Source organism: Antechinus flavipes, chromosome 3 (genome assembly GCF_016432865.1).
Source record: "Antechinus flavipes isolate AdamAnt ecotype Samford, QLD, Australia chromosome 3, AdamAnt_v2, whole genome shotgun sequence".
Lineage (NCBI taxonomy): Eukaryota > Metazoa > Chordata > Mammalia > Dasyuromorphia > Dasyuridae > Antechinus > Antechinus flavipes.
Genome location: NC_067400.1, coordinates 414,404,136 through 414,429,069, shown reverse-complemented (window position 1 = coordinate 414,429,069; position 24,934 = coordinate 414,404,136). Strand labels below are relative to the sequence as shown.

The window sequence follows — 24,934 nt, the reverse complement described above, 5'->3', positions numbered from 1 at the left end:
GTATTTCTTCTTGACTATATCTCTCCATCTTTTCCACAATAGTCACATGAAATACTTTCTCATATGCTTTGTCGAAGTCTAGGTAAAACTCTTATTTTCAAAATTTCGTTGGGTTCATTAGTTAAGGAATCCTATCAAAATAGAAAATAAGATTATTAATGTGGCAGGAACTGTTCTTGAGGAAATCATGCTGGCTCTTTGTAATGATCATTTCTTTTCTATATGTTTACTGTTTCTTTAATGAGCAGTGCAGGATATCCTTATAATTTAAACTCACTGGCTTATATTTGTATCTTTTTGTTTTGTCTCTGGTTGGAAGTTTTGATAGAGTGCTATTGAAATCAGCCTCTTTTAGCACCTCCTGGGAGACTGCAGATACAGTAACTGAACTGCAAGACTCTTTTGGTCTGGGATTCTTGTCCTTGTTATTCTCTTGCAGGCTTCATTCAGCCTGGGCTTTAATCTAAAACTGTGTAGCCACATGGTTACTTTTTGCTTCTGAATTTGTTCCTTGCTCAGTATGCAACTAGTGTCCATGATTGCTGTTACTCCATTATACCACCCCAAGTTCAAGTTCTCTCTTCAGTCCATCTTCATCTATCACTTGGAACTGGGTAATGGACAACAGAATTGCCAGATGGCACATTTGCCTGTACTTTGTGCTAATTCAGGGATTCCCTGGGATACTTCTTTCTCTGATGTCTAGGCTTAGCTTTCTTTGTGTCTCTGCTTTGTGCAGCATGCTTCTGACTAGATTTTGTCCTTAGCATCTGCAGACTTCTCTGTTTTTCCAAGAAAATCTGGGCCACCAAAAAAAAAAAAAAAAAATTCATGGTGTGACTTTTTCTTGAATTTCCTGATCATAATTTTGCATTCTGGATCTTTGTGGAAAAGATTGGTAGGAGATTTTGGCCATGATTCTTCCTGCTACTCTTTCCTCTTGGCTCTGTTTCTGTTTTCCCTCCATTGTTTGTTATCATCTGTCTCTCCCTCCCCACCCCCTCAATCAGTGGTCCTCTCTTGGGTGATGCTCTCATTTCTTCTAAAATCCCTGTTGGCTGTCAGCCTCAGCTCATCCTGAGATTTAGCAATCTCATATTATACCATCTCCCTTACATCCATTTGCCTAAATGGTATCATTCCTTTTATATTCATCATCTGTTATTTTTCTTCCACTTTCTCAGTATAACTTCTGTAAAATTCAAGTCGCATGCAGAGTTCCTTGTGAATCTATGTCAGTCTTTTCAAAAAACTCCAGTTTTTCTTTTTCATTGGCATTGTTTCTCTTCATGTCTTCAGAATTTCACCCCTGGGAATTTTCTATTCTTTGTGAATTGACTTTTTATATTGAACTTTTGTCCATGAAATCCTACCTAGGTTTTTTTTTTTTTTTAATCCTTTATAGTTTGCTTTCACAAAATCTAGACTACTCATCAAACTATGTCCAAAGTTCCTCTTTTTCTCTGACATAAATTTTTGGAAGTAGTGGTTGCTTTCTCTTAGGGTTCCTTCATTTCTGGTCTAGTAATAAAATTTTTCCTGTAAGTAAATCAGTTTTAGAATAGAATTAAAAATTAATTTTTACTATAACAATCAATAAACATCAGTTTTTAAATGTATGAAAAAACGGAATTATATACAAACCTCTGAATTGTTGAGATTCTTTTTAAAAAGTTTATTAATATAAAATTCTTGTTAGTATATTCTCTTAAACTTTTTTTGGTTTCTTCTTAATATTAAAAAAAATAGTGACTTTCTTAACAATACAGTTCTCCTTTTTATTTTTTTCTATCTTTTGGAGAATTTGAAAGCACTAATGAAATTGAAAACATTTGTTTTCATGAATGTTTTTGAGATGCATTTTTCAAGTGAAAACTTTTCTAATACAATATCCTTTTGTATCTTATAACCATTGTAACCACTGCTGGGCACTGCATCTTCTCTGTCTTTACTAAGGAACTCCTCCGTTCTATACTCACACAGGTGCATCCTGGGTTCTGTCCAGGGAGTTCTTGGTCTGATAAAAGTAGTAAAACCCTTTCTTCCCTCTTGAGTGGTTTTTGTGATGGTTGTTGTTTTTGCCACCCCCTACCTACTCCCAACTTTGGGGCCTTTGGAAGAAAGTCTTGGCTTATGTCTTAAAATGTCTCCCTTCCAAGAAAGAAAGGTAATAGTGTACAATAGGAATCCATTGTAAGTTAGCTTTTTGTTTTCTCTGTTCAAGAGAAATGCTAAACACAAAGAGTAATGGGCACCTATTATTGGAAACTTAAAACAGAAATAACATTTGTTCTTAGGAGAGCTAAACTTCATAATACAAACAAGTCTGTATCTGCTAAATAGGCCTTTTATATTTCATTACCTAGAACAACTACCACTACCTCCTCAGTGCTACTATTCAAATAACAGGCTCTAAGTCTCTGTCTTTTAGCAAGTTAGACTATAATTTGCCTCATACTATTTATCTGTGGCTCTGCAGAAGTTCCCCTTGACACCTGGCAGCTTCAGTGAAGGACCTGGGACCTCTGATTTCTCATACTCATAAGATTGTCACAGGGGACACATCTATTTTAGCCCTCATTTTTGGGTAGCACTAGTTAGGAAAGAAATAAAACAGAAGCAAGTTTGCAGGGACCCTAAGATCAGGCACAGACTTGCCTAAGCCTATACATGTATATTAGCTGTCAGGTGCTGTTTGTCATTTTTCCCAACTCTGAGGGAGAAAGGCAGTAGTTCTCTCTCCTCCCATCTTGAATAATTCTGACATAATACTCAGACAAGGACATGTTGTATCTTCCACAAGATGAAAAATTCCTTGGGAATAGGGATTTTATTTATTTTTTTTGGAGGCATATCTATCATGTGGCATCTGCCTTGTACATAATAGATGATTAATAAATGTTAGTTGCGTTGAATCAATTAGGAATTGTTTAAGCAGCACCTACTGTGTTCTAGGTAAAATGTGGAACATGAGGGACATAAAGACATAAATGAAGTAAGTCCATGTTTTCAAAGAACATCCTAATGGGTTTTAGCATATACATAAAATAAATGTATAGAAGAAACATAAAAAAAATATACAAAATAACCTTGGAGAGATGGTACTAGCTGCTGAATTGGTTGGACGGGAGAAGCACTGGGAAAAGCTTTCTGGAGCTGACTTGAGTATTGAAGATATCCAGGAATTCTGAGGTGTTGGAGATGATGGGAGAGAATTTGAGTATAAAGACTAGGGCAAAGGCATGGTAGTGGACAGGTGCACTTGTATATGTAAAAGCAAGCATACTAGGAACCTAGCAAGTAGAGTGCAGGAGGACTCTGAAATGTGTGAGGATACTGGGAAAAGTAGTAAGAGGTAGTTGTAGGAAAGTATTAAATGCCAAACAGGACTTTATATTTGATCCTAAATGTAATGTAGGCTGATGAAGTTTACTGATCAGTAGGGCTGGTAGTTAGGCCATAACATGAAAACAGCTCAAAAACAATTCAGAAGAGTTATGGCCTTCTGGTTAATTGAAGTTTTAGTGATTTAAAAATTTTATGATAACCTGAAAACATTTAGTTTTTGGAATTTTATATTTGGGGTTTTTACATAAGAATTATTATGAGTAGGTTGTAAAATGAATATCATCTTTAAAAATTACCCATATTTATATATCCAGATATACCCATATGTCTAAGTGTATATGAAACAAAATAGCAGCTGTTATAAACATTTTTGTATAATATTTTGGTTGATATTTAGTAAGTATAATATTTAGGCAAATAATCTATGCATATAAGTAGGAGAAGCAATAAGTCGCGTGGATAGAGATCTGGCCTCAGTCTGTAGGAGTATAGAAGCTCCAGTCCAATATTTGATTTGAGCTCTCTGACTCCAGATAGTTACTTCCCTTCCTTTTCACTTCCCTGCTCTGTCACTGTTGAAAAACAAGTACCCATCTGCATTGGGAGAGGGCATTTTTTTATTAGAAATTTCTTATACTAGTGAAATCAACAGATTAAGGTCCTGCTTGCTCCCCCCCACCCCACATAAACACACATCTAAAACCACAATGTGAACTTTATTTTATAATTATTTGAGTTTTACACTTGACCTATAGTTAGTTATTTTGAAAATTAACCTCCAATTCCCTAGCAAAGCAATGATATTATAATAACATTTCCCCATATGTTTTTAAAATTCTGAAGCCTTATCTAGCTAAATTTGTAATTTTTTTTGTTTGTTTCTAGAGAGGTTTACTTTTGTCATAAATCTTAAATCAGGCTTTTAAGAATGACTCTTATGTAATATTTCCCAAGAAAAATCAGGATTGAATAACAATCAAAATTTAATGATATGTTTTTCAAGACTAGCATATAAATAGTAATAATTTGCTCATTAATATACATTTGAAGTATCATAGCCTAAGAAAATTCTTTTGCTAACAGTGGTTGTTTTAGCTATAGTTATTATAATCAGAACTGAAAATATTAAGTTAATGTCTTAATAGCAATGTCAACAAATAATTTATAATATTTAATTCATCAAATCATCATGTATATGCCCAATTTTCTGGATTCAGTGTACTTTTAAAGCTGTTATAATTTAGTTACAAGAAGTTATCAGAAAAGAAGTTAGGCTAAGGTTGAATTCAGACTTAAATATTTTGACTAGTTGTGTTTTACTTTGTGCTTACATGCATGTTTCTTCATCATCTTGCTTTGCTTGTCTTAGTTTGTTTTTGTGGGCTGGAAGGGCAGTGGAATGTTCTAGAATAGTATAAAAAGACTTTTAATATAATACTGGCTAGGGACAATGAGAAAAATATGTAATATAAGATGGCATTTGTACCTTTCATGTGGATTTGATTATGTTGAAAAAAACATGATTTTTGAGGATGATGGCATGCATGTAGACCTTCTAAAATTTTACATTAATTTTTAAGGACACAATAAAACTCTTCTTTTCCTCCATTCTCCTCACCATGCATCTTTATGCATCCCACCTTATCATCTGGAATGCAGTGTAATGAAAGTTTGCCATATTTACAGTAACCGTGGCAACTGCCTCTGTTTTGGGCAAATATCCATTCATTAATTTGGTTTAAGGACTATTTTTTTTTTCCTGTATGTATAATTCCAACTTTTTTTCCCCCTACAGCTACAGAACCTTGGCCTGAAGATGCTACACTTTATCAGCAACTGAAAGGTGAATGCTTTATTTCTGCAATTAGTAATGACTTCCTATTAAAATGTTTAAAAGAAACCTCATTCAGTGCCATTAACATGAAAGAGAAGCAGAACATTAACAGAGGGACACCTTTATATTTGTATTATGAGTAAGTTTTAGTTAAACTTGCTTTTGCCAACATAAACCAAGTATTCATGGCCTATAAGGTCCTTGGTTTATTATTGACTCATTATATTGGCTGCTGTAGGCAGCGTAAAATGATGTGATAGCAGGCACTGTTGGCAGATTTACTGCACCAATAGCTGAGGCAGCAGATTTTTGAAGTCTTGTGGTAAAGTGGGCTCTCAGTAAAAAGGAACTGTTAAAATGTATAGGCTAGGATGGTTCAGGCTCCCTTTAGCAGCTCTTCATATATCATCAGATCACATTATGGACCCCATTTGGGGCTCAGCAGCCTGCTACAGTTGTCAGAAGACTGCAAAGTAATGAAGACTAATAGGCAGCGGCCCTAGTCTTCTAAGCATGGAATTTTTATTGCAGCGAACTTGTCATCTTTCTTTTGTGTGACAGACCTAGACACACTGTGCAATATTAACTGCAAGCTGGTTTTATAGGATTCTGAATGCTTTTACTTTTAACTAGAGGAGTTGTAAGCAGATACTTATTTTACTTAATTTTGATTGGGAAAAAAGGAATTATCCTAAAAAATTTAAAACAAATATTTTTTGAAAGGATTTTAAATTACATATATGTTACGTACATATGAATTTGATAAGATAAATGATAAAGCGATTCTAGAGGAAAGATCTTGTTTTACCTTCATACATAGGTAATACAGCTGAAAACCATCATTACATAATAGTTCTGTTGTAATTACATAATGACATTGATGTGTAATTTTTTGAGGCTAAAATTAATTTTTATAAAAAATCACTATTTTAGCAGTTTGAATGGACATCCTTTCATTTTTTTCCTACAGGGGAACAAATTTTGCTTTCTGATAATGCTTCTTCTCTCGCTGTTCAGGTAAATAAAGATTTGTTTTAAATGGAGATGTTAAATTTCTCTTGGTTGGAATGAATTTTTAAAAATACTCTCGCACTATATATTAAATTTCCAGTATAATTTGTTATAATTATATAATATTGCCTTATTGGTGCAGTTCTATTAAACAGACTTCTAAATTTTATTTATTATTATAAATATATTATATATAAATATGTTATAAATATAAATATATAATACACATATTATATATATAAATAAATATATTATTTAAAGAAATATTTGCCAACTTAAAATTTTGACCTTCATGATATTTTTAGTATATAAATCCTGTTTTTAGACTATAATTTTTCCTTTTCTGTCTAAATTGGAGGGTGGTAGTAATGAAGGGCAAGTGCATAGTATTCATCTTTTCTTATAGTAATATAAAGATTAAAATATGTGTGAATAATAGTTTAGACATCTCACTTTAGATATTTTTGTGTTTGTTCTGTCTTTAATCTAGCTTGAAACAGCTCAAAGAAACTTTATTCATTTGTAACTGTTTGTTATGTACACATCAATCCCAGATTGATGGATATCAGAATTATATTGGAAAAGATCATTGTATAATTCTCAAACTGTACTTTTGAAATTGTTCTTTTACTGACATTGTGTACTTTTACAAAAAACTTTTAGGAGAGGAATGAGTTTTTCACAATAGTATTTTAGCTGATACAAATTGCAGTATTTTATTTTTAGGATCATTTCCATTTAGCTGAATTAAGTAATTTAAAATCAAAGAAAACTATTTTCAGAAAGTAAAGATGACTAAAAGCTAATATAAAAATATGAGAAATTTAAGATAGAAATATTCTTTAGAAAATAAAAAAGTCTAATTGTATTGAGCACGTATATGTGTGTGAAGTGTTATATAATTCTTTAATTAAAAAAATTGGATTCTTTTATGTAATGATATGCTAATTAATATATTTTTCTTGCATATGTAATTTTTTGGATGAGTAGAATTTCTTAATCAGTTGTTTGTAATGTATTCTCATTTAAAACCAGCACTTCATATTTCATCATCTTAACTAACAAGATTTCAGTTACAACTAACAAGATTTCAGTTACAATATCATGTTCATAAAATCTACATATACTTCTATTGAGGTTTTATAACTTTGTTTCCATCACACTTATACCTTGACTTATACCTGAAAACAGAAAGTTGTTGATTAATCTAACATTATACTTTTTATTTTTCATATTTAAAAAGAATGACTATTCTAGATAAAGAGTAACATCTTGGAAAATGCTGCGGTACATTTTATCAAAAAGGTATTTTATGTTGAAATAAATGAGTTAAGTCTCTGTTTATTTAGAAAAGTCCCAAGATGGCAGTGTCCACCCATATTGTTACATGTTTTAAATAATCCTTTGAAATGGAAAAAAAAAATGAGCATTTTTGCTGAATGGTTCATGACTTCATCTTAGTGTTGACTTTATCCAGCCATTCATTTGATTGCTGGGCTTGCTCCTTTAAAAAAAAAAAAAATTCAGTTCAGTTTTGATTTAAAACCAAACAAGAAAAAAGGTTACTCTTTAAATGTAGAATTTTACTTAACCATTTTACCATTTTAATTTTGTTATCCTACACGTGTCACTTAGATGATAAATTAACTAGAATATATTAAAAATTCTTGTTTTTCTTCAATATTCTTTGGCTTGACAGCTGATAGTAGCCATGACTATAAATGTGACTTTTGCAGATATCTGATTTAAACTTTATGGAGTAATTTTCTTCTGTAAAGTAGAACAGGATTGATCTAGAAGAATGAGTAAAGTGACTCACTTGTGATGTGCAAAACTGATCAAAACAGTGACAGGTATCTATAAAATGCCTGATTATTTTCTAAAAGATAATGAACTATCAGGTATCTAATTTTTAATAGTCTGCCTATTTAACCATCAGGAAATTTAAATTCCACTTAGCACATAGACTTGGTATTTATTCTACCTGTAAAATTAAAGTGGTCAGATCTTTAATGATTAAAGTGATTTTTATCATTTCACTTTAAAGGGAATTTGGTATCTACTAAAGCATGTTCTTTCCACATAATAACTCCCCTCTGTTTATATGATACTGTATGACTAAAAAATAATCTTTGTGTATTGACTTTAATAGCCTTGTATTTAGTGTCTTAGAATTATTGGTTCCTTTGGTCAGTGGAGGGAAATAGGAGGGGGGGAAAGAAGGAAAGGAGAGGGAAGGAGGGAAGGAGAGATACACACACACACACACACACACACACACACACACACACACACACACACACTTTTTTTTTTTTTTTTTTTGGACTTTGGAAAAAAATATTTTTGATAATGAAAATTAAGTAGATCCTATTTTCTTAGTCCTGGCTTGCTACCAAAAAACCTGACTTTTAGTCGTATTTCAGAAAAAAAAATTTTTTTTTCTCTCTGAACTTTAGTGTACTGCAAAATGGTTATACTAAAACTGATATTATCTGCTTCACAAAATTGTTATGAAGAAAACATCTTGAAAACTTTAAAGAAGTTTAAATTCATGGTGGTGTTAATATTTATTTTTTAAAATCATCTTTTATTAGCCTAAACCTGTTGATTTAGAATAATGTATAAATAAATAACTTTTAAAGGGTTACTTGAATAAAACTAAATTTTTAAAGATGTTTGCTTTCTACTCAGAAGACCTTTTTTTTTTTTTTTTTTTTTAAGTAGTGAGTTTCACAAATGCCAGGAGCCCTTTGGAGCAAAAAATGGACATAATTAAGTGGCTGTGTTTCTTCCTTATTCTCCTTATATTTTCACAGAAGTATATAGTGAGATGGATAGGCCAAAGGTAGAAGCCAGAAGGATAAGCAATATCTGTTTATGAAAATAATGTCTCCTATTATTTTTCTTAGTCTCCTATTTTTCTTTCTATATTTCTTAGTCTCCTTTTGATTCATTCATATATTCATAAATGTGAAAATGCATGCTACACTAATTTTTTTTTAAACTATAAGAAATCTTTGGATATTTTGACAGATAGTGAATGTTAATTTTTGACTTTCAAGAAAATACTGTTAACTGTTTTATGTTTTGTTTTTTTTTTTGGTAGCACTGGAAAAGTATTTAGTATAATGTTCTTCATTTTCCTCATCTGTCAAATAGGCATACTGATTCCACCTGTCTCACAAAACTTGTTAAGAGATTCAGATTAAATCATAAGAAGGAGTGCTCTTTGAAAATATAAAAAATGAAAGGAATGTTATATAGTTTTTGAATAAATAACTTTTATTGAACAGAAAAAATTGTATATGTGCCTTATAAATTGAGGCTTGTTCAAAATGCCTGACTATTAAAAAAACCAACAATATAATTAAGATATCTAAAATTTTTGTAATGCTTATTATTGGAATACTGCGTGGAGTGAAAAACTTTTCTTTGGTGAGTGTTTAAGTTTAGAAAGGAAATAAGCTGACGTCCCACCTAGCTTCCTTTTCCTTCATACTTTTTGAAAAAATATTCTTCTAAAAGGAAAGGAAAATGTCAACAAGAACTAATTCTTTACCTTATGTTAATCAGTTGAATGGTTTAAAAAAAAAAGTCAGCATTTTTATAGGTCCTATTAATGCAGGGCCATGAACATGAACATGTCAGACCTGCCGATAAAGAAATAGCTGAGTCTTGCTTTTTTCCTTTCAGGAAAATGTGCCTTTTTTGTTGACACATTAATTGGTGATGAAATGGTTGTATTCTAATGGTTCATCATTATTGGTTGCTTTTATTTTAATCATTGATCATTTCTTGACTGACATTCACTGGTTAGATTGATAGTTCTTAGGCAAGTCAAACAGATTCTCAGTTCTAGAATTGTCATCTTTGCACGTATATATGAAGAGAAAAAAATTCAACATTTTAGGAAAGGAGTTTGTAGAAATCAACAATAACCTTTACAGAAATGATTTGCAACATGTATTTGTTAGTCATCTAAACTTATGCTGTGATGTTCAGAAGAGCTCAGTAAAAAGTTCCTGGGGAAATATTTTTCAGATTTTCTGACATACATTGGTCAGGTACTTTCCTACTTTAAGCAGGACTTTTCACAGGAATTACAGGGGTTTGTATATATAACTAGGGCTAGAAGTGAGTCTGCCATCACTTGTTAATGTAAATTAATATATTTAATAGTAGGAACTAATAACATTATATTAAAATATTAATAAAATTTGCTATAACTTTCTGAAAGTAAAAAGGAACTATTGAAATTAATTTTTTCTCTGAGTTACCCATTTCTTCCCTGACTCTTTTCTTCAGTCTCTTCCCACAAACACCCTAATTGCCTCTTAAAGAAAAGAAACTTAAGTCAAGCACATTAAATCTTTAAATCTATTCTTCTTCTTATGTTGGGGAGGGGGAAATACCTAAGCTGAAGTACTGTTTCTTATATCATATCTGCATACTTGGTATAACAAAACATTTTGTGAACTAGCCTTGGGCTGGTTTATATGTATGAAATCTAAACTTTGTAAAAAATAGTGAGCCTTTGCGCTTACGAGTGGTTATGTGTAGAATCTGATTTAACAGATATTCTCTTTTCCTTTTGATAGTTACCATGTGTGAACAGAGTAACTTAAAATTTAAATAGTGACATTTAGATGTCACTAAAATATAAATGCTAAAGACTTTTCCCAAAAACTTCATAATACAAATAGGTGATTATTTCTGTTGTAATAGATTTTGTTGGTCAAGAATTCTTAGACTTTTAAGTTAGCAATACCAGTGTATACTTTTTGTTTATGAAGTAAACAGCAAGCCAAATTTTAATTTGTTTCAGTAAACAGAACAATACAGACTCAGTAGTGAAATGAAAAAATGACAGCCCATTTTTTAAACAGAAAAAGGCTAGAATTCTTCATTATTAGATATACAGTATCAACATAATCGATCTAGCAGCATTACATTTGAGCTGAAAATACACTTAAATTCCAGGCCATACAGCTACCACATGTGAGTGAAACATCTTTCATATAGTTCTAAGATGAAATTACCCCTGAATGAATAGCATCTTCATTTATCTTCAAAACCTCCTCTGTGCTACCAGCGAATCTACTCCTTCAACATTCTACAACAAGAATTACATTATACCATTATAACAGGGTTCTTCTGCAGGGGGAAATAGATTGGCTTGGAAAATGAACCTGGCTTTGCTATAAATTACATTCACAGGTACAAAGGAATTTGTTATTTTGTTTAAAATAGCCACAAATATAATTAAGGTCTTAATTTATGTTAAACTACAAATGTGGCCATTACCATAACTGGATTAGGAACTTAATCTGTCACTTCAAGAATGATACCTAACACTTTTCATTTGTAACCTTAGACACATTATTTCAATTACAAGGTCTGCAGCTGTTTGATATAAAAAATGAATTATTTTGTAGATAGATTTGTTCATGGTTTTTAATTTTAAAACATGTCTCTTCAATAAGGTGGAGAATAATTCTTTAGTTGTCTTCACAGATTTTCCTTTGTGTCTTGGTGAAACAGAATATGAATGAAAACACAAAACCATTTTTACTTTGTGATTTCACAGTAGCATTTTTTTTATGCTTTAAAATACTCCATAGTGAGTTGTTACACAAAATATTTCAGAGTTAATTATGAGATGAATAGGATGTTGGTCTCTGAAGAAGGAAAAATGTGAGGGCTGTTGTCTGAGGATAATTTTTATATGGTTACTGTGAGAATTGTGGGTAATTTTTATAATTGGAAGTTTAAATTCATTTGAGAACTATGATTACCCCTAAAATTCAAAACTATAAATCATTGCAACTATCTTGACATTGAGATGAAATACGGTTAGTCTTTTAAAAATCAGAATTGTTTTTCATTATATTTGTAAGTAATACTGACACTTTTAGCATAAAAATTGTTATAACTTTTTTAGAACAAATAGTGTTGCATGGAGAATTACAAAAAGGGAAAGACAAAGGAGGGCCACTTATGTTAAATTATTCCATTTTAAGAGCTACTCTTAGTTTATCAAAACTAAATATGAAAAAGATCATATATTTTCTCTTTAAGTGACAATGGCATTTCTTTTAATAATTTCAGAATCTGGTAATTTAGTTGTAAGTTTAAAGTTAATGATACTTAGCCAATATCGCACAGCAGTGATTACACTAAACTTGGCTAAATAGTTTTCACATTTATATAGTAACTCCTGAGTAACAAGATTTAACTTGGCTTAAACATGTCCAGTGGAAGATCAGTAAAAACAATAGTGCCAGATGATTTCCACTCCTTTGTCTATACATTCACACATTTTGAAATTCTTATGTTCCATTTTAGAGACTATAACTTAGTTTTATCTAGGACTTTTGTGGGAAATATATTAATTTTCTTATTCATTATTGCTTTGTTGTTGTATTTTTTATTTGAATCATACCTGCAAGTTGAATTGTAGCCACAGATAATAAAAATTGAACCTTGCTTTTCAGATGTAATTTCCAGGTGAAAATTGTGTTAAGAAAGGGAATCCTGCTCTCTAATATTGTGTCTCTTTGTGGTCCCTAGGAATATGTTCTGTCTGTAGATTTTCTAAGGTTTCTCCTATCTTTTGAATTGTCTTTTCTGCTTACTTCTTCTCAGCAGTTGTTCTCCTTTCTCTAACTTTAATCTTTTTAATTTGCTTTTAAATAATATATATTATTCCTATTGCATCTTTTTTAACCCCTGTGATGCTTTGCTACCTCTGAATTATAGCAGTTATTTTGGTTTTTAGTAAGCCATCCATAAGCCAATTAACCACTAATCTTTATGAGGGCATACCCTCTATTTCACCCACCTAGATACATTTGCTTTTATCTTTAGTCTTTCTTTGCAATTAATTAGTTCCATTGTATTCTATGGATTTAAAAATTGTTTTTTGGTAAGTTAACTACAAAGCTCCAGTTGTTTCTTATTATTCTTTAAAAGCAACAAATATTTTTCTAGTCAGGTTTATGGGAAGTATATTTATTCACTTTTTACCCATCTATTATTTCCTGGATGGTCTTTTACTTTTAGTGTGTTATTTTTTACTGGATATTGAAAGTGTATTTAGAATAACTTATAAAATGTGTGTGTGTGTGTGTGTGTGTGTGTGTGTGTGTGTATGTGTGTGTATAAACTTAATATATACTAATTATTAATCTATTCCTTTTAAGGAGATACCAAGGTAGTAAAATAAATATAATTAGGTTTCTTTTAAATTGTTTTTCTTTCTGGACTGAAAAAGAAGTGGCTCATTTTAAGGCTAATACAGAAGGTTGAAATTCTTAGCACATGTACATATGTAAATAGTGTGGTCTTGTACTCAATACCTGGAAACCTGATTCTTATTGTTATGTTGAGCTATATAAGGATACTGGACTTTGATTGAAGGGTTATAGTAATTCATGATGATGTATGAAAAAGTGTAAAAAAGTGGCTAATAATACCAGTTTGATCTTTGTGAACTGATAGTGTTTGCAAAGTGCTTTACATATGTCTCCCCTACACTCCACAACAGTTCTGTGAAGTTGTCTATATAGGCACCCCACCTTATAAATTGAAGCTCTAAGAAGTTAGCTTTAGTGGCACAAGTTGTAAATATTGAGGTTGTATTTGAATTCAAATTTCTTAATTCCATTAAACATTCTAGTATGGCAAGATTACAAACGTAGGATGTTTTTAATAATGTCTAGGCACTATATGTCAGTTAAAATCTAAAAGAAAACTTAAGCTACTAATAGTAACTTTCTTCTTTCTTGGCAGCTAGGTAGCTCAAGCCTCTTCCTTTCAGCCAAGGTTCTGGCCTTCTACTATTTTGAGAATTTGTATCTGTTTATCATTCCTTTTGAGTCTTGATAAAGCCACAATAGTTGTTTAATATTTGAATTATTCTTCATAGGTATTTTTATTGCTATTGTGAGCCTTATTCTCTTATTTCTGTCACAAACCTGCTTGCCTATTGATTCTTTTTTGTTAAACATATTAAAGGCATTAGTTTTTTATTTCTCTAGTTTTTCTAAACTTTTATTTCTTGAATGCCATCATTTTATTTGTTTTCCCTGGAAACCGATTAGCTCTTGCTTTCCAGACCTGATTAATATTTATGATTGTTTTTTGTTTCATTTTGCTATGTTAACAATGCCTTTTTAATGTTTTATATTCTGTCCCCATCTTCATCATATCTACCTTCCCCCTTTTCCTCCTTTTTCTCCTTGTTGTGTATTTACCAAATCTGAATGCATATTTCATTCATGCTGCAATGTCTAAATAGCTTTAATGCCAGGAAAATTGTAGCCACAGTTTTAGAGAATGGAAAGGTCCACCAGTCAATAGTGGCTACTTTTTTTCACTAGTATCTTTTCTTTAAATATACTGTTATCAGAATCTTCTCATTGATTAATTTTTAGTTTCTCCCTAGACTCCTTTTAAAAACCTATTAACTCAACAGAATCAGGAAATACAAAAACCCAATGGATATTCCTTGAGTGCCTTTTTATTCTAAAGTTTTAATATTCTCTCATATTAAAGTTTCTGTTATAATCTCTTAGTCTTTTTTCTTAGTATCTGACAATTCACTCAAGAAGTTAGGTAACAGTTACAATAAAAAATACTGCAAATGCTCCCTTTCCTTGATTATTTCTTTTTTACTAAATAATATTGTAGTTTTGTCCATAGAAATTTAAAATTTTAAGACAGTTGAAGCCAAGATGAAGTTTTTTGTTTTGTTTTTAAAATGAAGTTTTGATGAGAAGAGGTAAAGGAAATGTATCAAATATTTATTTTGAATACCCATTACAGATTTAAAGTTATAATAATAATCAAATGTAAAGTTTGGACCAAATGGCTTCTGAGGTCCTTTACAATTTCAGATGTATAATATTATGAAAAATACTATGTACAACTTCACTTACCCATAATCGTACCCTGATTTTTTATCAGTTGTCCTGGTTTATGAGAAATTTAAAGAGAAGAAAGCAACTTCTCACTGGCTAATTTTGTTCTTGTTGCTGCAAATCTTTTAGATTTAAGATTAAAAGGCAGAAATGTGAGTGAGAAGCTAGCACATTTAATTGGAAATACTTGGAATTTGATGCTGGAAAGCTAATATCAATTGTTAGTATAGTACAATTTTACATGATTTATCCAGGAATAGAGTCTAAGATTCCTCTGAGTAAATCCTGCAACAAACTGTCAAAGCCTTTGTTCTTCAGAATCTTCCATCTTTGGCAGCAGAGAAGAAATTGGTTGATGTCTAGAAATAGTTGCCCCAAATTATAAAATAAACCAATGTGAAGGAGTTAAGATACTTATCTCTATCTTTCCAGTCTTCTTCCTTCTCTTTCTAAAATTTGCTTCATTGATCACTCTTTTCATCTTAAATTTTCCCTCTCTTAATGATTCCTTGCTTCCTACAAATATGCTGTCTTTTTCCTCCTTCAAAAACATTGACTTGACTCTGCTATCACCTCAGGTTTCTCTCTGTTGCTGTCTTTCTCTTGTACCCCTCCTTTCCCTCTACTAATTTCTTAGTCTGTCTCACTTCTTATATATGAGTATCAGAAAGGATATTGACTGGATTCTGCCAATTTTCTTTAAACTCTCTCCTGTGGTGTTCTCATTAACTTCTTTGGGCTAAATTCTCTCACTTTGGATTTAACAATTCAGTAAGCATTTATTAAATGTCTACTATGTTCCTGGCACTGTGCTAGTCCTTGAAGGCAAAATGCAAATGCAAATGCAAAAATGAAAATCTTGATTATAAGTGATTTATATAATATATACTTCTATATAGACAGATATATAAATTTCTACATAGACATATATTAAAATACACAGAAATTAAATGTATAGTGGTTTCTGGATGGTGGGAGTACTGTCAAATGGGAGGCATCGGGAAAGGTCTCCTGAAGGAAGTAGAAGTAGATCTTTGAAAGAAACTAGAAACTGTACAAGTTAGAGATGATTTGGAGAAAGTATTCCTGCATGGAGGATGACTTATCCAAGGCTGTATTTAGGTTGGTTTAGCAGATAGGTTGTATCTGGGCATAGCTAAACAAGTCTGGAGAAGGTCACATAATTGCTTTGACAGATTCTATTACAAATTTAGCATCCAATTTTAATTGAATTTTTCCCATTTTCCCCATTGCTGATCTTTTTAGTTTTCTTGATCACTTCTGAGAACAGATATTTTATTTTTTTCTCTTCTCAAATCACCTATGCCAACATCTTCCATCTCAGTAAAGGACTTTGCCTCATATCTCCCTGAAAAAATGAGGCCATGCATCTGAAACACCCTTATCTTCTGAGATCTACATTTCAGATCATGTTAGTAAAATGGACCCCAGCAGGGTATCTGTTTATAGTTAGGAGCAGGGAAGAAAAACAAGTTGTTGTTGCCCACCAGGATAGGTGCAGGGGACTTGTGTTGAGTTAAACAAGACATAGTTAACCATATACCCAGATGCAAAGGGCTTGGATCCTAGTAAACAGAATGCTAGGAAGCTTGGGTCCTGCTATATATTTGTTTCTTGTTTTTCCCAAAATTTGCCAATGTTAAAGAAATAAACATCTCCCTTGAAAAGATCTAACTAATAAGGAAAGAGTAAACATCTTCCCTTTCCCCACCAACCAATCTCCTGATGCTGCTTAATTCTATCCTCTTTTATATGACAGTAACACCTTTTTGTCTGAGAAACCATTCCAGTGCCCAGGTAATTCTTACTTGTCAAACTTGCTCACCCACTGCATTAGCATTCCTTTTTCTTAACTCCTTTGCTTTAGGCTCAGGGATGAAATTGCTTTTCTTTCTCCCAAGAATCTTTTTCAGGAGTTTCTCCCTTTGATTGTTTCCTATCCCTAATTCTCAGCTTCTACTTTTTTGGCTTTCTCACTGGCTTCTTCCTGGGTGTTTTCAAGTATACCTTGATTTCTCCCATCCTTAAACAGAATATCCCTTCAATGTAGTATCCCTTTATATTGTACCTCTCTAGCTCTTTGTTTTAGCCAGACTCCTAAGAAAACCCATCTATTGATTGCCTCTATTTTCTTACATACTATTAACGTCTCAACATTTAGGAATCCATGCTCTTTCTCCACCACTTGACTAAAACTACGCTTTTCAAGGCTTCTAGAGATATCTTTGTTAAAAAAAAAACTTACTAAAGAGCAATGGTCTTTATAGTAGACATCAGGTGATTTCGTGAGGCGATTCTGTCATGACTCTCTTTTAACTTCTTAGACTTCTTGATCACAGGATCAACATCCATGACTCACTCCTATACATTTGTGTACTCCAGGACTTTGTCTTGTGCTTTCTTCTTTTCTTTCTTTTTTTTTTAAATTATATTTATTTTATTTTATAATAACTTTATATTGACAGAATCCATGCTAGGATAATTTTTTTATAACATTATCCCTTGCACTTGCTTCTGTTCCAATTTTTCCCCTCCCTCCCTTCATCCCCTCCCCTAGATGGCAAGCAGTCCTATACATGTTAGATATGTTGCAGTATCTCCTAGATACAATATATGTTTGCAGAACCGAACAGTTCTCTTGTTGCACAGGGAGAACTGGATTCTCTTCTTTTCTTTCTCTCTGACTTTTCTTTTGGTAAAATATCCTCTCTTTGCAGATGACTCCCAAGTCTATATCTAACTGCCTTCTGAATTGTCTTCCCTTATTAGAATGTGAGTTTCTTGAGAATAGGGATTTTATTTTTATTTGTATTTGTATTAGTTGTATTAGTATTGCTTCTGTCTCTCTGCATTTTCTCTCTATCTCTTCTAACCCCCTCCTGCCTCTTTCTATCTCTTTTTCTGTCTTTTCCTTCTTTTGTTTCTGTCTCTTTTCCCCCAACCCTTTCACTCCATCCCTTTCAGATCTTTTATTCACTCTTTCTGATAAACTACAAGTAAATATTTCTACTGTAGAAAAGATAGTGTGGTATATTTTCATGATTGGGGATGAAGACATCCCTGTAGACATCTTATACAGGGAAAAATAACCTGACTGTTGAAATTTAGTTCTTTAAATTAAGTTCCTTAAAGAAATTTTATTTATTGTCATTTTTTGATGATTTATTATCACTTTTCTGGTTTTTGTCCTTGGCCTCTTGTCTTTTCTGACTCTTGGCTTTCAAGGCCTCTTCTGTCATCTTTTACTGAAAGAGCTTCAGGTTTTTCAACAACATTATCAGCATTACTATTTTTGCCTGGCCCTCTTTCTTTTCTATCTGTCTCAAAATGACATTTTTAAAAGTTTGCCTTAAATTTATGTGTTTGTTTTTTTTTGTTGTTGTTGTTTGTTTGTTTTGTTTTGTTTTTTGCATTGAAATCAAATTACCATCCATGTAGTCTGAGGACTGTCATTTCCCCTGAACCCTTTCACTTCTTAGGTTAGACTTCAACTCCATCAACCATGATTATCTAATGATTTGCACAGATCTGAAGAATTTTCTGTTTTCTTTCTCCCTATGTTTCATTATATTCTCATTTTAAATTTTTATTCTCAAAGAACTATTTATGTTTTTAGAACAATTGTGGATCATGCTTTGAGTCACCAACATTCTCAGTAGGAATGTCATGTTCCTCATGAATTTCCTTGGGAGCTGGTGGCAGCAGACTGTGTCTCATCTGGCATTGTAACTTCTTCCTTCCATGATGACCTAATCCCACTACTACTGTCACAACCTTGGTCCCTATCTTTGAGGCTTCCTTGTCACTTTCTTGAACTCCAAGTCTACATTTCCATTTGCCTGCTGGTCATCTCTACTTGGGTGTTCTGAAGGCATTTTAAAATTAACATGTCCAAAACTTAGTATCTTTCCTTCTAAACTTACCCTTCTTTCTAATTTCCCTGTCTCTGTTGACTTCTTTCATGTATCTCATATTTATCCCTTTCTCACTATCCAGTAAATTAACTTCTCTCACTTAATTGCCATGATTGAGAGGGATATTTTTGTTCCATGTTTCCACATAGATTAATAGCAATTCAGGCATGATTTGAAAAGTTTATAAAATATATTACTGTATGTTACTGTACCAAAATATTAATATTTTGAATTATTATTTATACAATTAGCTTTTAAAAATGTTCCATGTGTTATAATTATTCAATAAACCAGTTTTTAAACATGAAAATAATGGTCCCTAGTACAATATGAAATGTTAACATCAAATTTTCATTTTAAAAAGTTCATTTTTTGATCTCTTCCCAAATGCAGGGGAGATGAGCCAATTTGATGTTTTTGATCAGTCCAAAAAAATGCCATCATAGCAATAAAAACCTGTAAAATTCAGTCAGATTGTTACAGAAAGCTTTTTTGGTTTCATGGTACTCGGAATCCTAGGAGATCCTGCATTCACACTGAATCCTGGTAGTCATTCATCTCTTGCAGTCACTTCTACTAAGTGTTTAGCTCACTTGTTCATTAATTAACACATGTGCACAGGGGTCTTCCCCATCCTATTCACATTTACTTATTATGATGAGAAAGGCTTTGTTGTCAATATGGAAGATAATTTCAGTTGCCTAAAAGCTTAGAAGTCCTTCATTTTGTTTCATCAACTTTTAGTGAGATTTTTAGTGAGATCATCTGAATTACTTTTCAAGGGGTCAAGTTTGACTCAGTAGCCCTAAGTTAACAAAATAGTAAGCTAGAAATTAGTGATCACTTACAAAAAGAACAAACTTTGTTGTCTTTAAATGCCTCTTGGTTGAGAGCAAGGAGGAAATAATATTTTAATCAAATTTTCCAACACTAAATGTATATTTTTAAAAAAGCAATAAGCAATATTATTAGATTAAATTAGAAGGAAATATAGGAGAACCCTAAGTTATGATCCAAAGTGTTTATAAATTTAAAACATTTAAATATTGAGCCCCCTATCACTTAAAATAAGTTGCTAACACTATCTTAATTTTTTTCTTGGGTAAGTAATCAATTTATTAATTAGACTAGCTGATTGGTCAATGGCTTTCTCTTGGTTACCAAAGACTTGGAGATCATGGAGATCACTGATGCTTAAATATCCTTGGAAAAGCTATTTCCCCTGCTCGAGACAGGTGAAAACTAACCCTGACTGGTGAGCAAACTAGCATTTTCAAACTAGCATTATCTTTAACGGAAAAATAGTAAAATAAATGATATGTCAACAGTTGGCGGATATCGAAACTGTTGTATATTCATGTAATAGAATATGAATAATACTAAAAATAATAATAGTTGACATTTGTATAGCACTTTAACATTTGCAAAGTACTTAAATATATTACCTCATTAGTTCTTCATTCTTAGCCCTTTGCAGTAAGTGTTATTGTCCCCATTTTAAAGTTAAGGAAATGTAAGGCTGATGATGGTTAGTTGGATTGCTGGATCACACAGATAGCAAGAGCTTGAACTTTGTGATTAAATCCAGTGTCCTATGAAGTGGTTGTATATTTTAATATCAAAAAAACTGATATGAAATGATACCTGAGTGAAAAATATAGACCCCCAAAAAGAGCATACATGTTGATTTTCACTATTTAATGAAATCTCAAAGAGGAACAGTTCACAAATTCGATATTATTTATATACTATTTTTGCATAACATACTTTAAAACATTGTTTTTGTTTTTGTTTTTTCCAATTGGCAAGTAAAAGAAAGGAATATAGTGATATGGCATTTATAGTCACTTTATTTTATTTTGCTTAATGTGAGGTTTGGATTTTTGTTTGTTTTGTTTTACTTTATGATTGGTTATGCTTGGTAAAAGCACTTAGATAAATTGGGTGAATGTGAAAATTCAGAAAACGATTGAGTTATATGCCTATGTTCATATAGAAACAAGAAATGGAATCATTCTCCCATAGTAAATAACAAAAGAATTATGAACCGAATTCTAAAAAAGAAAAAAGAAAACTATTAATAATTGTATGAAAGATTGTTCTAAATTACTAGTAATGAGAGATTCAAACCTAAACATCTCTGAGGTTTTATTTCATGAGTAAATTGACCGAGACATCACATTTCCATAGGGAAAATTTAACAAATTTAAATCAGTTGTTATAGCAAGAAAATCAGAGAAACTTAGAAATTGCCTCAGTGTTTTCTTGCTTGAGCTCTTTGCAATATGAAAATGATAGCCAAAAATAGGAACAGTTTTAGAATATACACACTTATTTTTTTTAAATTATTAGTAGAATAGTGGAGAAGTCTGAAAAGTTTTTTTTTCATAAAACATATATAATGTGACAATTTACAAAGAAATAAATTTGTGGTTCACCAAAAAGTCATTAGATAGGCACATGATGGACATTAGTAGGGTACATATTAATAACAAAAAATTGTGCATAAGGAACACATAGTAAAAATCATTAAAGATGTATACTTTACGGGTAATAAATAGGTAAATATGTATATACATAGATAGAGAGCTATTTATGTGTATATATATCAAGTATGACTAGGAAATGAGGACTGGTCACATAGTGACGAGATAATAATCCAAGTAATGTCAAGAGATTTAGAGGGGCCCTAGAGTGATGATGACTGATAGAGAACCTATTGGAAAATAAGGAAAGGAATTATACAGAATGAGATGGAGATAAATTTTGATCTATATAATTGGAGGAAGTACCCATATTGATGACAGTATATATCTATTGAAGCAATGAATTTCCTCCTTAGGTTCAACAAACACAACACTGCTATAAACATTTGGTTCTAAACCTTGGTTATCTAGAATATGTCATTAATCCATGTTTTTGTTATTGATATATATTTTTAATGTAGTATGAGTACTTTGGATCATGATTACTTTATAGTACAATTTAATCTCTTTATGCCCATTTCTTCATTTGTAAAGTGAATGAGTTGGAGTCACTCCTAGCTCCAGATTTTTGATTCTATGATACTACATATCTAGATCTATGTATCATGAAGGAAGAGGGACTGGTTCCATTAGTTTGGATTGATACTTTACAGGTAATAAATAGGCAAATATGTATATACATACATAGAGAGCTATATATGTGTATATATATATATATATATATATATATATATATATATATCAAGGAACATGTGTGTTATTTAGTAATCTTGACCCATTGTTCTTCCATATAAATTTTGATATTTTTTAATCTACTTTTTAAAATTGTTTTTGTTTTTGTACTAATTTAAAAATTCCATTGTACTTAAATTGTCATTAATTGTAATAAAGTTTTTAATTTTCTCTCATTCTTTGACTTTAATATACTATTTTATTCATCTGCCACAATTTGTTACCAATGGATGAGCACTTAAAATATTGATAGGGTTGGGTTTTTCCCCCTAACCTAGCCTTTTTGTTATTTAGAAAATCAGTCTTCTTCATTTAAGTCAGCCTCTTCTGCTCATCTTTCCTTTGTTACTATTTCATTATATTAAGGTTTACAAAGTTATTTAAAATTTCTGCCTTTATTGTGTTTAATTAATGAGTTCTTTAACCTTAGAACATAATTAATTTCTGTCCATTCCCTTGGATATTTTTGCTTTCTCAGTTTAACAAAATTTGTTCAGTGACTACCATATACATGGAATTCCACTAAGCATTGGGTCTCCACTAGTTCGAGGCCTTAATTCTTTTGTGTATCCTTTTGTTAAATTTGTCCAATTCTTAGAGGAATTAAAATCTTGTTAGGTTTTAATAATTTCCTAAGCTATGTCTTTTTTCATTTCTTTTCTTTTCCTTTACTTAGATGATATTCCATTTGATACATATGTAGTTAATACTCCACTTTCATGGAGGTAATTGCTTTCTTGGAAAACAATGCAAAAGTAAAAAATGCAATGTTTATACATTGAACTTATGGGAAATAGGAAGTTAGTTTCCTATGGCCACACAAAACTATGCAGCATTTAATCCCATGTAACAAAACATTAATTCTGATAAAAGGCATATTTTCTAACACAGTAATCACAAAATGACCCACAAAATAAAGTAAATAACTACAGTAAATAAAATTGGTAACTGTAAAACATTAGACTTTTGTGCCCTCATGCTAACATCTCAATAAACAAAACAAAATAATGATTTCAGGCAGTATTAATTTTTTTTTTTAGTATTTGCTTTTCAAATTTATTTAAAGAAACTATCAAATAAGAAAAAAGGAAAACAGAAAAGGAATACAAAACAAAAGAGAACGTTGTCTTGGGACCAGCAGAACATTCGGGAGGATTCAAAGTATATAACAACAAATACTAATTCATGAAAATATATATATTAATAGAAGAAATTATATTCATAATTGTCTGTTTTCTTTACTTCCTTGCAAATTGTTCTTTTGTTTTCTGTTACTTAACCTTTTTTACTTTGTTCTTTTTTTCCTCCTTTTTATCCTATCCCAAGGAGGCAATAGTTAAGGAAAAAAAATACACAAACACACTAATAGTTAAGGAAAAAAAATACACACACACACCCCTTACACAAATATATCCTGTCCCTGCTAACCCTTTGCTATCATTCTGCCTCTGCCATGCCTTGCTATTACTTAACCTTTTCTCATTCATGAACCCCCTCCCTTGTCTTCTAGCCAAATCCTTTGCTTCCCTGTCCAACCATCCCTACCCCCTTATTTCTTTATAGATTTTGGAGAGTGCTATACCCTTCATAATTATATATGTAGTGTAACCTATTAAACACATTTCCCATGTGAGTAGGTTTTCAGAACTGTAAGTCCCCCTCTCTTCTCTGTGCCCTTATGTCTGTTCTTCCTCTGTACCTCATTTATATGACATGATTATTATTTTTACCTTAACTTTGCCCCAATCTTTCTTTTGAGCTGTCCTATTGTTGATGTCAATCTTAATCATATGCTATATATTTCCCATGTAAGGAAAAAAAAAACAATTTGTCCATGTTGAGTTCCTTAAAATTGATCTTTGATATTGGCTTTTATAAGTTAAATTTTCTATTAAGATTAGGTTTGGTTGATAGAAAGTCCTAAAAATCTGCAAGTTTGTTGAATGTCCAATTTTTTTCTCATTGAGTATTATAGACAATTTTGCTGAATATGATATTTTTGGCTGCAGGCCTAATTCTTTTGATTGTAGGCAGATATGATTCCAGGACCTATAGTTTTTTATTGTGGCCGCTGCTAAACAAACAAATAAATAAATAAATACAATTCTAATTGTAGTTCTAGCATATTTGAATTGTTTTCTTGTTTCTTGCAAAATTTTCTCTTTGATTTTGGAATTTGGAAATTTGGGGATAACGTTCCTATGTGTTTTCCACAAAGGATCTCATTGAGGCAGTGATGATCGGTAGATTTTTTTTTTTTCCTATTTCTACTTTTCCCTCCTGTTCTATTCAGGGTAGTTTTCTTAAATCATTGCTTGAATTGTTGTGTGATTTGGGGGAGAGGGCAAGAGTTTTCACAACTTTCAAATAGTCCAATTTATTTTTATATTTTCTCTCTTTGATCTGCTCTCCGGATCTATTGTTTTTTTTATGATTCACATTCTGTTCTATTTTTTCATTTTTTATAATGTTTTGTTATTTCTTGGTTTCTCATAGCTTCACTTGCTTTTTCTTGCTCAATTCTAATTTTCAAAGAGTTATTTTTGTCTTTGAGACTCTATCTCCTTTTCTAATTGGTTATTATTATTATTTTCCATAGCCTTGTTTTTTTAGATGGTTTTTAATTTTTAAGTTTTTTCTCAAGTTCTCTCATTTGGTTTCTAAATT

General features: G+C 31.5%; 1 protein-coding gene across 2 annotated transcripts in view; it reads left to right on the top strand.

Moving 5' to 3' along the window:
* The window catches only part of MTX2 (metaxin 2), an 89,134-nt gene that overhangs the window by 30,433 nt on the left and 33,767 nt on the right, over nt 1-24,934 (top strand). For both annotated transcript variants that reach the window (XM_051986165.1, XM_051986164.1), the window contains exons 2-3: nt 5,144-5,191; nt 6,153-6,199. In XM_051986165.1, the coding sequence (XP_051842125.1) occupies nt 5,144-5,191; nt 6,153-6,199 (95 nt within the window). The remainder of the gene's footprint in view (nt 1-5,143; nt 5,192-6,152; nt 6,200-24,934) is intronic.